The sequence below is a fragment of the Mandrillus leucophaeus genome, unplaced genomic scaffold (genome assembly GCF_000951045.1).
Source record: "Mandrillus leucophaeus isolate KB7577 unplaced genomic scaffold, Mleu.le_1.0 Scaffold935, whole genome shotgun sequence".
NCBI lineage: Eukaryota > Metazoa > Chordata > Mammalia > Primates > Cercopithecidae > Mandrillus > Mandrillus leucophaeus.
Window position 1 is genome coordinate 681,918 of NW_012110197.1, and position 17,557 is coordinate 699,474.

General features: G+C 38.9%; 1 protein-coding gene across 2 annotated transcripts in view; it reads right to left on the reverse strand.

Moving 5' to 3' along the window:
• TMEM108 (transmembrane protein 108) overlaps positions 1-17,557 on the reverse strand; it is a 255,273-nt gene that overhangs the window by 139,508 nt on the left and 98,208 nt on the right. For both annotated transcript variants that reach the window (XM_011970229.1, XM_011970230.1), the window contains one exon: positions 11,148-11,233. In XM_011970229.1, the coding sequence (XP_011825619.1) occupies positions 11,148-11,187 (40 nt within the window). In that variant the 5' untranslated portion in view covers positions 11,188-11,233. The remainder of the gene's footprint in view (positions 1-11,147; positions 11,234-17,557) is intronic.

Sequence of the window (17,557 nt, forward strand, 5' to 3'; positions counted from 1 at the left end):
GTTCTCTCAAAGCATTTACACTCAGTGTTAATTTGACTCACTGATCACAGGACAGGGGATTCTCATTCTTTACTCTTCTCATCAAACACAGCACAGTCATGCATCTAGCACTAGCACTGGTTGGCAAGGGCAGGAAAGAGACCCTGTGCACCAGTGCAACATGTGAGCATGAGAATCATGTGTAGAGCAGTTCCTGCCCATCAGTGTGCATCTCACCTTATCTGAAGCTCACATGCCTATAGCACTTAGTCCCCGCACACCCTCCCTGGGAGTTTTAGACCAGCTCAACACATTGGTTTTTAAAACACTCTGCTCTCTATATACCTGCCAGTTGCAACCTTCTCTTGCTCTCACTTTATAGTTAAACTTCTCCAAAAAACAAGAGAGAGCAGCCTTCTCTTGCTCTCACTTTATAGTTAAACTTCTCACTTTATAAACTCATGGTTCCATCTCCTCACCTTCTACTTACTTCTTGGCCTGTACCCTCTACTTACTGAGCACCTTTTCTGAACTCAGCACTATGCTAAGTGTGCCATATACTTATCTTAATAACTCTATGAAGAATAGCAATATCACAGTGTAGATGATTGAATGGTGGGTTGAATAAGGACATATTCACATCTTAACCCTGAAACCTCTGAATGTAATCTTACTGGGAAAAATGGTCTTTGCAGATATAATTAAGCATCTTGGGATGAGCTTATGATAGATTATCCAAGTGTGCCTTAAATCCAATGACAGAGGAGAGATACATGGAAAATAGGAGAAGGCCATGTAAAACGGAGGCAGAGATTGGAGCCTTAGAGCCTTCAGAGAGAGTGTGCCCCCCTCCCTCCCTGCTGCCACACACACACCCTGATTTTGGACTTTTGGCCTCCAGAACTGTGAAAAAAAATTCTGCTATTTTAAGCCACAAAGTTTGTGGTAATTTGTTATAGAAGCCACAGGAGGCCGGGGGCAGTGGCTCACGCCTGTAATCCCAGCACTTTGAGAGGCTGTGGCAGGTGAATTACTGAAGGTCAGGAGTTTGAGACCAGCCTGGCCAACATGGTAAAACTCCATCTCTACTAAAAATACAAAATTAGCCGGGCGTGGTGGCGTGCGCCTGTAATCCCAGCTACTCGGGAGGCTGAGGCAGAAGAATTACTTGAACCTGGGAGACAGAGATTGCAGTGAGTCAAGATCGTGCCATTGCACTCCAGCCTGGACAAAAAGAGCGAAATTCTGTCTTTAAAAGAAAAAAAAAAGCAAGCCACAGGAAACTAATACAAACACCCATTTTACACACAGGGAAACTGATGAAGATGCTCTGGAGGAAATGAGCAATGAGGCTGCCCACAGCTCACAGCTGAGTGATATCCTGGTACAGTCAGAAGAAAGGCAAATGATTCATCTTCAAGGAGCTACTAGGACGCTTGCAGCAGATAATTGATTCCCTTGAGGAGAAAGGCTGGAAAACTTCTGAGGGGAGGAGCAAAGACATGAGAAAGCTTGGTGATGCAAATGACCCAAAGGAAGGGAAGGGAAATGGATGACACAAGCTGGGAGAGGGAGCTAGGGAGATAAGAAAGAAGATGCTGCAAAGGCAATGTATCTTAGGTTTGGGGGGCTTTTGGGGTTTAGCTTGAAGAATCTCCAGTGTCCATCACATATATAAAGGCAATGATTAAATGTTTCAAAAATGTTACAGAGATTTATTACAAAGACAATATGAAATTGCTGGGGGAAAAAAACCCCTGTTTTCATTTAAAAAATTCTGTTTGAATTTTCCTCCTTCAGAAGAATCTCCCAGAATTATATCAGATTTTAACAAAGAAGACAGTTCTCTGTTTGTTAAAAATAGCCCCAATTCATGAGGTTTATGTGTATTAATGAGCATTCTACTGAATTCAAATCTGGGTGAGGACATAAAGACTACCTTTCACATTTCTTTCTTTTTTAAATAAGATTTGCCAAACAAAAATAAGATTTGCTTACAATATTACAACAAAAGTAATGTTATTTAAGGATAGTAACACAGCAACAACTCATGTTTGAAAGGCATTTTCAACACATGAAATGTTTTTATACCCTACCCATTTAACTCTTGCAACAATTCCCAAGGTAGACATTATACTGGTCATCTGTGCATTGTACTTGAGGACAACGAGGGAGCTCTGGGAGCTGAAGCACTCTGTGCAGTCATATAACTAGTAAAAGACAACATGAGAGCTTGAAATTCTATGCTTTCTCCCACCATATATTTTAGCAAAAATACTTTCCTATAGAAAATTGGATTTACTCATTAAGGGTTAACATTTGAATTTACATAAGTCAACAGCTCTACTAAGTATGAGCATAACTTCCCTCACCTACATTCTTCTGCCAACAGTGTAATGGAATGTACTCAAATTCATAAAATTGAATTTCTTTAAAATATTTCATTCTTAGTCCCCATTGGCATTGTTTAAAATGAGAATGTCTTATTAAAGTTTTGTTTTATCTGCAGAAAAGAATTGTTGACTTGTGCAAATGTAAAATCACAACCCAAACCATAAAAAATATTAAATCAACATGACACTTTTAAGGACCTGGTATGCCTAAACTTCCTGGGTTAATATCACCTTGGAAAGAGTCACTTCCTCAAATTTTCTATGTGAATGACTTACTCTTCAGAAGTAAAGAGATCTATTCTCCCTAGAGAACATTTGGAAATCTTTTCACAATCAAGCTCCCCAAAAAACAGCCTCTAATTTTTGATTTGCAAAAGAATTACACAGCATAAGAAAAAAATAGTCTTACAAAATCAAGTTCTAAAATCAGACAGCTGCAATAAACAGTCAAGACCAACAGTTACTCAAAAGGTGTTTCCCTTTTGCTTTATAACCCTAGCCAGCCCATTCCTTGTGCCCTTCTCACTCTTAAAACAGAGTAAAAACTAACTTCCAGTACATCCTGAAGAATAATATGAAACTTCAAGTTTTAACGGAATTCTGCTAGTTGCTTCCCTGACACTTTCTCTCCATTCTCCTTCCTAACTGATCCTGGTTTTATTTCAGAACTAATTTCTCCATCATGTAGCCCAAGTGAGGTAGGGAAGCTAAAAGCGTCTCCTGCTCCTGGGTCGCCCTTCATAAGTCTACAACAGTGATTCTCAAAGTTCTGGACCAAAGCTTCAGCATTACTAGAGACTTAGACATGTAATTCTTGGCCCAACCCCAGATCTACTGAATGAGAAACTCTGGGGGTGGGCCCAGTGGTCAGTGTTTAAATAAGCCCTTAAGGTGATTCTGTTGTGCACTAAAGTTTAAGAACCAGAGATCATAGCCAGTGATTCCAGCCCTGGTTGCCCATCAAAATCACTGGATGCCCCAGTCCCATGCCCAAAGATTCTGATTTAATTGCTCTGGGATGGGGTCTGGGAAAGGGGATTTGTTAAAAAGTTCCCCAGGTGATTCTAGTGTACAGTCAGATTTGGGAAACACTGATCAAAGCCAATCAAACTAATCTAGTCTAAAATACTGAATTGTAGTGTCAATGAAGTGGATGCCCTCCAATATCCATGAGGCCAACTGATGACCAGAAGTGTCATTACTGTTACTGCAGCCACTGCTGGTAGCACAAGGGAACTGTAGGCTGATGAACTGGTCTATACCACTAAATGAACCATGCTGTTTTATTTCCTCAAGAGCAATGAGTCTTCGACAGCTCAGGAATGATGAATTTGTAAGGGGTGGAGGACACAAAGCCCAGCAGCTATTTAGCAGTGGTATGTTTTGGATGGAAAAGGACGAAAATAATTTGTGGTATGCCAGGACTTGAACTCAAGCAGTCTTAATCACTGTCCATGAAGGTTGTGACCAAGCAGTGTAAAACACAAGGGAAGATAACTTCACTGGGAAAGGTGGAGGAGGAAATGAAGACCTCATAAAGAATGGTGAAGATCCATTCATCTCCTCAGACTAGGGAAATGACTCTTATGTATACAGAATGGCAATATCTGTATGATTGCCTGTAACATCTAAAAGGTCATATATTTCTGGAGTCAAAATTTGTTTGGACCTAAATACTATGTCATTTATAATTCATATAAACTTTCCTTCCTTAATTGTAGGAAAAATTTCCTCTCATTTATCAGGAGAAACAAGCCATGAAGACAAAATACATGAGCCAACTTCAGCTAGAGATGGCCCAGCTCCTTGAATCTCTCTCTAGTTTCTGAAGGGAAATGCTTTTGTTCCATGAGGCCCACCTAGGGTGAGAGCTAGAACTACAGATGGGTTTGCTGAGACCTGATACTAAAGGAGAATTTAGTCGCAGAGGCTCAGAAAGTACATTTCTCAGCCACAATCCAACTTAATAATTCTGTATTTTATCTATACATGTGTTTCCATATTGTGAGGTGTAATTGATAGCGTGTGATTGTTTAAGCAACATTTTGTCTTTTTTAGTGGTTCATAAAATAACAGTGGATCTTACAACTAATAGCATCTTAGATTTGATGAATTATGCTAATTAAATCAAACATTTATGACTCCCATTATGAATCAAGCTCCCAATTAGACTGGAAACAAAGGAATAGATGATGAAATAGAATTCCCATGCCTAAGAAGCTAGATGAAAAGAAAAAAAAACACAGGTATAATCAGAGCTACATATTTTGTGGTGGACAGAGTATGTGTTATGATGGCTGGAGCACACTGCGGCTGTCTATGGGGTAGAATTGTGTGGTATATGTGTGTGAGTGAGGGAGGAGGATATAAAAGGGAGAAGGGATAAGAGATGAGGCTGGAAAGGTAGTCTGGGACGAGACTATTAATGACTCTGACACTAACCTAAGGAATTTAGGATTTATCCTTTAGGTCAGAGGTTCTCAAATATTTTGGTCTCATGACCCCTTCATACTTTTAAAATCTATTGAGGACTGCCCAAAGAGCTTTTTAAAATATGGGTTATATCTATTGATATTTACTATATTAAAAGTTAAAGCTGTAAAACAAAAATTATTAACTCATAACAAACTCATTACTCTTAACAAATAGCATTTTTAATTAAAAAAACATTTTCTAACACAAAAAATTAGAAGGATGGCATTGTTTTACAATTTTGTAAATCTCTTTAGTGTCTGGCTTATGAAAGACAGCTGGTTCTCTTATCAGCTTCTGCACTCAATCTGTTGCGATATGTTATTTTGGTTGAAGTACAGTATATGGAAAAAATCTGGCTTTATAAATATGTATAGTTGGAAAAAGAAGGGCCTCACAGACTTCCTGTAAAGGCCTCAGCGGTCCCCAGGGATTCTTGGACCACATTATGAGAACTGCTGCTTTTGGTAATGCAAAGCCATGGAAAGATGATCAGATGACAAGCAGCTAATTTGGCAGTAATGTGAAGAGGAATTAGAAGGAGAAGACCTGAGAATAGGACAATAAGCAGAGGACTATTAAAATGGTCCAGGAAAGAACATAGGAAGCTGTTCTCTAAAGCTGAGACAATGGGGATGCAGAGACATGAATGGAGTCATGTGTTAAGTTCAACAGGAGCTAGTATCGCTAGTATACAAATGCATCCAGGGTAGGGTGGGAGGCAAGTCAAGGATGGCTTCATGTATTTGGGGTTGCAAAATCTGGTTGGATGGTGATGATACAAAAGGTGTAGATACAGCATAAGAAGATCATTCCTGGTGTAAGCTGGACGAAAAAAAAAAGAGAGAAAAAAAGAGAAGCAGCAGCAGCAGCAGCAAAAGAGGAAGAGGAGGAAGAGGAGGAGGAAGAAGAGGAGAAGGAGGAGGAGGAGGAGAAGGAAGAGGAGGAGAAGGAGGAGGAGGAGAAGGAGAAAGAAGAAGAAAGAAGAAAGAAGAAGAAGAAGAAGAAATAATAATGAGCCAGCAAGGGAAACATGCAGATTCCTGACCCATGACTCTGGGAGATACAGACAAATATGCAGATCCTGGGAAGCTTACACCTCTTTAAACTAGTGTACTCAATGCTGTTTAAAACAATACCAAGTCTTTTCAAAACACATCTTTAGAGCTAAGGAGAGGGAGTTCCTTAACTCTCCTTAACCAGTAAGCACATCTTGGTATTACTTAGTTTAGTCAAATTGCTTTCCATCTTAATGGAATACATGAGAACTTCAGATCACAGACCACAGGAGGACATCTGAGATGAGAAGGTAGCATGTTGGGGGCTTTGTGTCTAATATGGGACAAAAATAAGCATGGAAGAAGAAAAAGAGAGGGAAATGTCAATCTCTTGAAGAAGATATAATTATGTGGATACTTCTAGTTTAAGAAGTAACTGGAAGAAAGAATAGTCACTGGGTAGCTGGTAGGCAAGAAGGAATGGTTAGAGCTGAAAAGGCACCAAAGAGAGTTCTCTCACTTTAAAGTGTTTTCAAGGGTTCTGCTCAGTTCCAGAGATCACATGAGAAGAAGATCATCCCATCAGAAAATAGGTTTCAAGTGGAAATGAACTACCAAGTAGCTTCTCATTAGGCCCAGAAAAATCCATAGACAGGAAATATGGATTTGTGTGTGTGTTTGTGTGTATACATATATATAATTCAAATCTGAGACTGAGACATGATCTCCATGCCCCAGGTAAAGATGGCAGAAAAGGGGGTGTATTTTCCTTCAAATTCTATAGGGTAAGGGTCCAAATCCACACCAGCAGTTCTTTTTTTTCCTTTTTCCCCTCCTTTTCCTAAGATAGGGACCTACAGACAGTTCTCTAAGTTGAACAAAAATTACTTTGAGTGATTTGACACAGACCAGTAGATGCAAAGGGTGCATGAACGAGCGAGCAGGGTGTACTAGAGTAACAATACAGAGCATGATTTAAGAAATTCAAATGTCTGGATGTATAGCAAACACTGAAGTTACAAAACATAATCACTGCTTAATTTTACATATTTAAACCACTCTGATTTGAATAGACATTTATATGTAAAAACATCATATTGTTATAAAATAATAATTGCCTTAGTCTTCTTAACAAAGTAGCACAACAATTTTCCAGTACACAGTACCCAAGCAAACACACATCTGCTAAATCAAGACTCAGATTCAGACCCTCCTCAGCAGTGGCATGGTCTTAAGGGGTTGTGATGATGCTCTTTACCTTCCATTATTAAAAGCTTTTTCAAAAAATTGTGATGTCACTTGGCAAAAGCAGCCTTGATCATGTCAATTCCTTTCTCTGTAGAATATGGTCAATAATAATGCCCCACTTGCCTTATAAGGTTGTTGTGAGGACCAAATTATGGGAAAATGCTTTGCGAACCAGAAGGTTCCACACAAATGTTAGTTACAGTAGAGCTCCTGGTTAGGTTATCCTTATGTTTTCCAGGCAGGAAGGCAGTAAGAAAGCTGGCATTTATGTAGGACTTCTATATGGTATGTCATCTCACTCAATACCATCTCAGGTAGTGAGTGATCACATCCCATTTTACATCTAGAGCTCACTGAGGCTTAAGTAACTTACCTAAGGTAAGTCACCTAGAAAGTGGTAAAACTAGGATTTGAACCTGTCTACCGTCTCAAAAACCCAGGTATTCTTAGCACGAGCTTTAACACCTAATTGATTACTTAGGTCTTGGAAAGAAAAATGAATGAGAGTATCTGGTTTTTTATAACCATAAAGCCTCTTATCACCACCCTCATACTCAAGCTTTCCGCTGTTCCAATATATCACATAAAATGTGTTAAACCTTCCGAAAGGGCTAAAGCCAGTGGGATGAAACACTCAGTACTGCATTGTGGAGTAGAGCTCAGGTAATAAAAACAAAGGCAGAGATAGTCAGTTGTTACAAAAGTAAACCATTAAAACCTCAATAGCATTGCCTGCCAAAGACTGCATTCCTTAGCCCCAACTGGGCACATGCAAGCCTCAATGACCATCAATTATGATTCAGTGATCTAAAGAGCATCTTTTTATTTTGGTCTTACTGTCTTAGTCTGTTTAGTGTTGTTATAAAGAAATACCTGAGGCTCTGTAATTCATAAACAAAAGAGGTTGATTTGGCTCACGGTTCTGCAGGCTAAACAAGAAGCACGGCACCAGCATCTGCATCTCATGAGGGCCTTAAGCTGCTTCCACTGGCGGTGGAAGGTAAAGGGGAGCCAGCATGTGCAGAGATCACATGGTGAGAGAGTGGATGCAAGGTAGAGGGAGGTGCCAGATTCTTTTAAACAATCAGTTCTTGGGGCATCTCTCAAGGTAACAAAAGAGCTAGAATTTGCTCACTTCCCTTCTCCTGGAGAGGGCACTAATCTATTAATGAGAGATCCACCTCCATGACCCAAACACCTCTCATTTATCCCCACCTCCAAAACGGGATAAAATTTCAACATTAGACTTGGAGGGATCAAATATCCAAACCCCAGGACTCATCTAATATCACTCGCAAGATGCAAACTTCACTGCTTATGGGCTTGAACTGTCCCTATCTTAGCTATAAGGGCAGCAGAGGGACCACACTGCTGGTTTTTCCTGTGTGTGGTAGGGCATCTGGGCAGAAAGAAAAGGGCACATATGCAGGGGTCAGAGAGATATGGCTGTGAACTGAACTCACTGGGCACCCTGGGCCAGTCCTTGCTTATCCATCTGTAACGCTTCTTCATCTTGAAGCATTTTCCTCTGGAATAATTGAGGAGATTTAGCTAAACTGTCAGTAAATCCTTGTGAACACAGTAGGCACTCAGTAGGGTATAGCTTCTATATTAATGACTTATGAATTGGCTAATGTCCACTAGTAAGTGTTTTTGTTTTTTTAAACAAATAGATATTCTCTGTAATAGACTAAAGATAACTGCTACGAACTGTTACTCCTCTTTTCTTTGAAAAGTGAAGCCTAATTCCTCTTCCCCTGAGTTACTGTTGGTCTTACTTCCTCAGATAGTACAATGTGGCATGAGTATTATTCTGGGACTTCCAAGGCTAATTCATAATAAGTCTTCTAAGCCTTGCCCAAGTCTCATACTGGTAGCTGCCATATAAGAAATCTGATGACTCTGAAGCCACCATGTTGTGGGGGAGCCCAAACTGTCCATGTGAGAAGGCCTCAGGGAGCCCTCGGCCGTTGGAGTCATTCCAGCTTAGGTCCCAAACACTCTGCAGTGGAGGCATAGGTTCTGCTAAGTCCTGCTCAAATTACAGACTTATGAGCGAAATAAATAACTGTTATTGCTTTAAGCCACAAGGTTTTAGACTAGTTTGTTATGTAACAATGAAAAACCAGAATACTCAATCATGATTTTTTAATCCAAATTAAAAATATATTTTCATATATTTTTATCATGAGTTATATAAAATATATGAGTTACATAAAATAACATATTGTGTGTTGATGCTAGTTCTCAAGTCTATTTTAGACACAGACTAAATGTCTTAAAAACATGTTATTTGTGGACAATGTTAACATACACATAACTTAATAACTGGCTGACCAGTGACAAATACGATCTATTGTGTGTATATGCATGTCAGTAATCAGGGTGGTTTAGTGAGGGCCACTGTCTACCTCCTAACCAGCAGGAAACTACATATTCTGGACTGTCTGCATTTCCCAGCAAGCTTTGCAAACAGCAAGGTGTTAAGACACAGTTGTTTTCTGTAGTTAGCCAGATGATGTTTGAACCCCCTTCAGCATTCAGAGTTGCTCAGTATAGGAGGATGGACCTCATCATAGGATAAGTCTTATCTCTCTGGACTGCAGGGTAATTTACTGATGCCTTTCAAATAACATACGACCCTAAAATATTACGCAAACTTTGGGGCATTGAGTCCGCATGGGTGAACTCAGCAAACATTTTGCTGTTCCAAAATCTACTCTGTTGTTCTTTATTTCCCATTTTTCTGGCTACAAAGTCTTCCTCCCCTTCTCTGAGGGGTATGTGTGCATGTGTGTTTGTAGAATCCTATTTATCCTTCATATGTCTACTCTCTCATCAAGGCAGAGTTAATCATTCCTTGATGACATTGCTTCTTCAATCTTTAAAGCCTATTCTTTAGCAAACAAGCTTATCATTTTTTAAAAAAGCAACAAACTGACAGTACCATAGAACACATGGAAAAGGAACATGAGAAAGTCCCTATAACTCTTGGCGACTTTCCACCAGGCTGAAACAGGCTGACGTGATATGTGTTTTAGGGATTAGAATTCAGCAGAAGAAATGAGTCAATTAAAACACCCGGCCAGAATGCTGTCTGTAGATAAAGTGCTTTGCACTGGAGGTACAACATAAGCTGAATTACTAAATTCTAAGGGCTGACTACTGGTGATTTGCATCTCAATATCTTTTCCTTTTATTCTCTCAACAAAAGTTAACAAGGAGCCACTCAGCCTAGGAAAGATAGGTACTTAATTTACCTTAGCAAGAACAAGATAAACAACTAACTCACAATTTTCCAACTCACTGGCTTTGGTTTGACCTGGAGTGGGTAATGCCTATTGTCTTAAGTGGGTTAACTGGAACATCAAACCCACCAATTGGTTTTGGCTTTTACATTCATTCAGTAGCAATTCTAATCCCAAAGAAAGTATAATCACTACATGGCAATTGGTGCTTTGTGGCAATATACACAAAACACATGAGTGATGTGCAGAAAGTCATAATTGAACACTCTTTATTCCACCAAAAAACCAAGAAGTCATATTTTCACCACTTCTTATTTGAGAACCATGTATAACTATGCATAACACTTTAAGCCAAAGGCTGTATGGCAACAAGTTCCATGTGTTAAAAAACAGAAAACACAACACACCATTTCCTCTTCATGAGGAATCTACAGCAGGTCATCCTGGAAGAACACTAAACCAAAGGCAATAATGTTTTTGGACACTCATTCCCAGACTAACTATGCTTAACACATCAATTTAGAATTATTATAATGGAGTTTAAGTTATAACTGATGTCCAAATTACAACTATAACGGATATTAAAACTTTCCTTTGGAATTCAGGAAAAACTGACAAGCATTAACATTAAAACAGAGATCTTAGAATGAATTAATGCTTGATACTTCATCTAGATGAAGCAGAGTGAAACTTTACTGTCCTCTTTCACTGATCCAACCCTGGTCTTCATCCAAAAAGTAAGTTCTGGGCATCCAGCAAATAATGACATTGGTATATTTTAAGAAAGAAGAAATGCAGTGTCAACTTACTTAACAGCTGGCAATAGAGGGCCTGTAAACTTCTCTTCATGGTATCATCTGGTCCTGCTTATCCTCCAGTTTATTCATGATTCTGTCTAGGAAATGGGGAGAAGAAAATTGTTACATCTGAGGAACATAATTTAAAAATCAGAAAGAACTCCACTCAATAGGATCTTGGTTGTAAATCCTAACTTACCCAATTTCGAAGAGAAAAAATCTTGGGATAAATACACCACAAACAGTTTAATTTACAATGGTGTATGTTATAAAATTACCAACTAATCAACTGGTCGAACCCTGAAACTATACACCCCACTGAAGAAAGCTCATAGGGGCAGCTAGTGAGAATCTGGGTTCAGAAATGAAGACTTTTTTTCATGAATCTCTCATGAATCTCTATAATCACACGAGAAACAAAAAATTTCTTTTCTCATCTCATTTCTGCTAAGGCGCTCACAAAACAAGCAAACACCCAAATAAAACAAACAAAAAACAAGCTAGAAAGCTTTGCCACACTTGAAACTGTATTATTTTAAATAATTTTTCTATTATTTTCTGATTTCAAGGATACTTCTAGTATGGACTATTTAGAAAAAGTAAATAGAAAATACAGATAAAAATAAGCAAGAAAATATATATTATCCATAATCCCACGAATAAGAGGTGATTAGCACCCACATTTTAGAGTGTATCTCTTTAGCCTTTTGAATGTGCACTTCTATTGGTCTGTTTAATTTTATATTTAATTTTTAATTTAATTTTTCTCCCTAGCAGCAGAAATATCTTTGTGTTGTTACTATTACTTTACAATTTTATTTTACATGGCAAACTGTGTTTCTTTAAGATAAATTCCTAGAAATTGAAACGCATTATGGAAGGACATAAAGTAAGGCTTTTTGAAATAAATATATTACCAAATTCCTCCTCATCAATACCAGCATATTAGAACAACCATTAGACTACACTCTACCCAAGAAAGAAATTAACAATTTCATCTCTGCCAGTAGGCAAATATTTGGTCTCAATGTTTTAATTTGCTTTTTATGTTTATTGGCCATTTGTATATAAAATTTTTAAAATGTATATTATTTAACAATTCTCTACTAGCATGCCAGGTTTTTTGTTTTCTCATGACATCCCAAGTAGAACTACCTATCTTTAAATTTTTTAATTGAGATATAACTCATATATAAAATTCAGCCTTTAAGGTATACAATTCAGTGATTGGGAATATATTCAAAAGTTGTCCAACCATCACCACTACCTAATTCCGGAATGTTTTCATCACTCAGAAATGAAATCACCATGTTTGCTGTAAGTCACTCCCCATTTTCCCCTCTTTTGGCAACCACTAATCTATTGTCTCTATGGATTTGGCCATTCTGGACATTTTATATAAACAGAATCATATGTGTCTGGCTCTTCCACTCAGCATAATGTTTTTATTTTATTTTATGGTGTTTTTTGAGATGGAGTCTCACTCTGTTGCCAGGCTGGAGTGCAGTGGTGCGATCTCAGCTCACTGCAACCTCCACCTCCTGGGTTCAAGCGATTCTCATGCCTCAGCCTCCTGAGTAACTGGGATTACAGGCATGCGCCACCACACCCAGCTAATTTTTATATTTTTAGTAGAGACAGGGTTTCACCATGTTGGCCAGGATGGTCTTGATCTCCTGACCTCATGATCTGCCCGTCTCAGCCTCCCAAAGTGCTGGGATTACAGGCGTGAGCCACTGCGCCTGGCCTCAGCATAATGTTTTTAAGGCTCATCAATGTTATATAACATTCTAGGTTTTCAAGTGTTTTTTTAATAAGAATTCTACCTACCTCACAGACATTCTACCATGGTTAGAAAGGCCTTCCTTAGTCCAAGATTATATAAATACTTGCCCATATTTTCTTCCTGATATGGTTTGGCCATGTCCCTACCCAAACCTCATCTTGAATTCTCATGTATTGTGGGAGTGACCTGGCGGCACGTAATTGAATCACAGGGGTGGGTCATTCCCATGCTGTTCTCGTGATGGTGAATAAGTCTCACAAGATCTGTTGGTTTTAAAAATGGGAGATTCCCTGTACAAGCTCTCTCTCTCTGCCTGCCGCCATCCACGTAAGATGTGACTTGCTCCTCCCTTGACTCCCACCATGATTGTGAGGCCTCCCCAGCCATGTGGAACTGTAAGTCCATTAAACTTCTTTCTTTTCTAAATTGCCCAGTCTCGGGTATGTCTTTATTAGTAGCGTGAAAACAAACTAACACACTTCCAGTAATTTTTATTTCATTTATTACATTCTAAATGCTTTTGTATTCTTAGATATTATCAACCAAAAATAAAATTCTAAGCACCCCAACTGACTGAATGGCTTCCTCCTCTCAGTCAAGGGAATTCCAAAGAAACCTGAAAAACTAGCTCAGGCCATGATGGGAAGTGAGGGTCAGACATGCCTCATTATACTTTCTTCCCTTTGGATTTGAGGCAAAACTGACCAGCATTAACATTAAAACAGTGATCTTAGAACTCACCGAACAGATTGTTTGTAGTAACAAGATACCAAAATCCAACCTGACTCTACTTTAGCATCACAAGACAGATAGCAGGCCCTGAAAAATATCAAAGTATTTTATCCAAAAACATATTTCTTTGACATATTTTAAATGGTCCTGCAAAGCTATCTCTTGTGGAGGAAAATTTACACACTGTAGAGAATCCCCTTGCCTTTCCAGGTCTTTTTCTGATCCTGGAGAGATTAGCTGAGAGTCTAGCACCTTTTAAATGTCTGAATAGAAAACATTAGCCATATATTACTTCTAAGGGCAGTCATTTTATGTGCATAATGAGAACCTTGGTTTCTACTACCCATTAGCTTAACCCAGACCCTCCTTTCTATTGATTCCAGGTCTTCAAATAATATTAATAACTCCTTCAGCCAACTGCCAACCAGAAAATCTTTGAATCCACCTATGATCTTTAAGCCCTTGCTTTGAGTTGTCCCACCTTTCTAGACCGAAACAATGTATACCTCAATGTACTGGATGTCTTATAAAACTTATAAAACCAGATTGTAACCCAACCACCTTGGGCACCTGTTCTCAAGACCTCCAGAGGCTGTTGCAGGTCATGGACCTCACATTTGGCTCAGAAGAAATCTCTTCAAATATTTTATGGAGTTTGGTTTTTTCATCAACAATCTGTTTCTGGACTTTGTATTAAGTTTTACATTTTTCTGTTTGTTCATTCTTCAACTAGAACAATAAGTGTTCAAATTAAACCACTGGTACATTGAGTTCTCTATTATTACTCTTTTAAAAAATATTTTTTTGTTACTTGAGCTTGTTTTTTTACCTCACTCTAAAATTAACTTTAAGATCACTTTATTAAAATCCAGAAAAGGCACACTAGGATTATAGTCAGAATTATCTTCTATTTGCTTTATTAATTTGGGAGAGACTGACTTGGTATCTCATCAAAATCCAGCTGGGGTGAGGAAGAACTTAAGTATTCCAAAACTTATTGCTCTGGAAATCAGAAGAATTCCTTTCTGGGGCTGGGAAGTGCTCTTTTTGGGGGGCATGGGGTACAACAGCTCAATGACTTTTTTGGTTAGGCAAATTCATCCCCCACCACCAGTGTGATTTGTATGAGGAAGGAAAAGAAAGAGATAGATAAAGTGCTCTACATTATACAAAAATTAATTAGGGGCTGGGCGCAGTGGCTCACGCCTGTAATCCCAGCACTTTGGGAGGCCGAGGCAGGTGGATCACAAGGTCAGGAGATTGAGACCATCCTGGCTAACACAGTGAAACCCCATCTCTACTAAAAATACAAAAAATTAGCTGGGCGTGGTGGCGGGTGCCTGTAGTCCCACCTACTCACGGGGCTGAGGCAGGAGAATCACTTGACCCCAGGAAGCGGAGACTGCAGTGAGCCGAGATCGTGCCATTGCATCCCAGCCTAGGCGACAGAGTGGAACTCTGTCTCAAAAAAAAAAAAAAAAAAAAAAAAAAAAATTAGGAGGTTTGAGTTTCCAGAGGCTATGGCTAGGAAAAAAGAGTTAAAGGGTATAGAAATTAGAGAGGCTGAGGAGATGATACACAAGAAATATTGAGACAGGAAGAGGCAACTCCAAAAGATGGTAGCAGGTGGGACCTAAGGATGAAGGATAAAGTGAGAAATTCTCCACAGGAGATGCCCATGAATGTTAAGATGTCTAATACTTAATTTTTCATTGCGTCTTGTTTTATGCACATATACACTATATATGTATTAGTCTGTTTTCATGCTGCTGGTAAAGACATACCCAAGACTGGGTAATTTATAAAGAAAAAGAGGTTTAATGGACTCACAGCTCCACATGGCTGGGGAGGAGTCACAATCATGGTAGAAGGCAAAAAGCACATCTTACATGGCAGCAGGCAAGAGAGAAAAGAGCCAAGCAAAAGAGATTTCCCCTTATAAAACCATAGGATCTCATGACACTTACTCACTACCATGAGAAAATTACAGGGAAAACCACCCCCATGATTCAATTATCTTCCACTGACTCTCCCCTCCCATAACACATGGGAATTATGGGAGCTACAATTTAAGATGAGATTTGGGTGGGAACACAGCCAAACCATATCAATATGCTCCATCTGTATTACTTCTCCACAATGCTCATCCACCACTAGTATTGTCAAAACTTCAGTAAAAGTCTGACACAAAACAGCCTTGTATTAGTGATGCTTGACAGGGGCAATAAAAGAGAAGAGATCGTCCCAAGTCAAGGGTGACCCAGGAGCAGTCAGAGGCAACAGCCCTAGGAGCCACAACAATGGTTAGTGGGTATATGTGGAGCGTTTAGAATGTGGTAAGCATTCAATAAATGGATGCTTAGTAATAATAGTAAATAAATAATGGATGAATGAATAAATAAATGATCAATAACAAGAGAACAGAGAAACAGTTGTGGTTGAATATATTGATCAAGGGGATCATAAGTCCTTCAATAGTCTCTGGAAATTCTTAAAGATTTTTGAAAAAGTGACAGACTTCCCATAATACATGGAACAGGTTCACCTTATTCAGTTATCAAAAACAACTGAGTCTATAAATCTGGGAGATTTGGGATCAACTGAGTTACACAGGGTTATCCCAACTAGAAGCACCATTTGGCTATTTATTAAAAATTAATCTTAATTAGGTCCTCTTTTAGAGTTTCAGTGTTTTTCTTTCATTTAAGTTCTACAGTCCTGTCAAGTTTTATAGCTTTTAGACATTTTATGTTTATTTTTTCACAGTGATAGAATTTGTTTCCATTATATTTCCTAATTGCCTCTACATAAAAATGACTGACATTCATTTTGTGACCTAACTGAACTAACTTACTATTCTAATGATGGTTTCTCAGCTGAGTCTCTTGGGTCAATTGTGCTGCTTTGGATAGATGGTAAGCCACAATTAGATTCCATCAAAAGCCTCTTTTAACCATATAGTAGAAAATATTAATCACATCTGTCTGGTCCCTCAGGGAATAATTCAGGAGGATGATAACTAATTTGGGGGATGAAATCCTAAAAAAGTACAGAGTTACATCTAAAAGGATTGCATAAAGGAAAAACAACCCACCCTTGCAACCCATGCTCCAGGCCCATGCCTACAGACCCAGTAACAGGCCTACTACAGTAGTTTTAGGCTCCAGGTTCAATTCCATACACTCAGGCACCAGGCTGACCACCTGCTGACCCAGACATGAAGCCAGGCTGCCCGAGGACTCCAACAGCACACCTAGTCATGGACCATACCAGATGACCTGCTCAGAATCTCTGGACAGGTTGACTGGTAAAGGGCTTTCCCAAACAAAGCAAGTCTGCAAATACTGAAATAAGTCCCTATTTCTTCAAATGCACAGACACTGACACATGGCAACAAGGATGAAGAACAATCAAAGAAACATGACAGTACCAAAGAACAAAATTAAGCACCAGTGACCAACCCCAAAGAAATGGAGACTTATAAACTGTCTAACAAAGATTTAAATAATTGTATAACCAGCCTGGGCAACAAGGCAAGAACCCATTTCTACAAAAAAAAATTTAAAAATTAGCTGGGCATGGTGATGTGTGCCTATGGTCTCAGCTACTTGAGAGGCTGAGGTAGAAGGATTGCTTGAGTCTGGGAAGTTGAAGCTGTAGTGAGCCATAATCATGCTCCAGCCTGGGTGACAAAGTGAGAAAAAAAAAAAGTACAAATAATTGTATGAAAGAAGCTAACTGCAGAGAAACAATTCAACGAAATCAGGAGAATAATATATCCAGAATCTACAAAGAACTCAAACAAATTTACAAGAAAAAAACAACCCCATCAAAAAGTGGGCAAAGGATATGAACAGACACTTCTCAAAAGAAGACATTTATGCAGCCAACAGACATGAAAAAA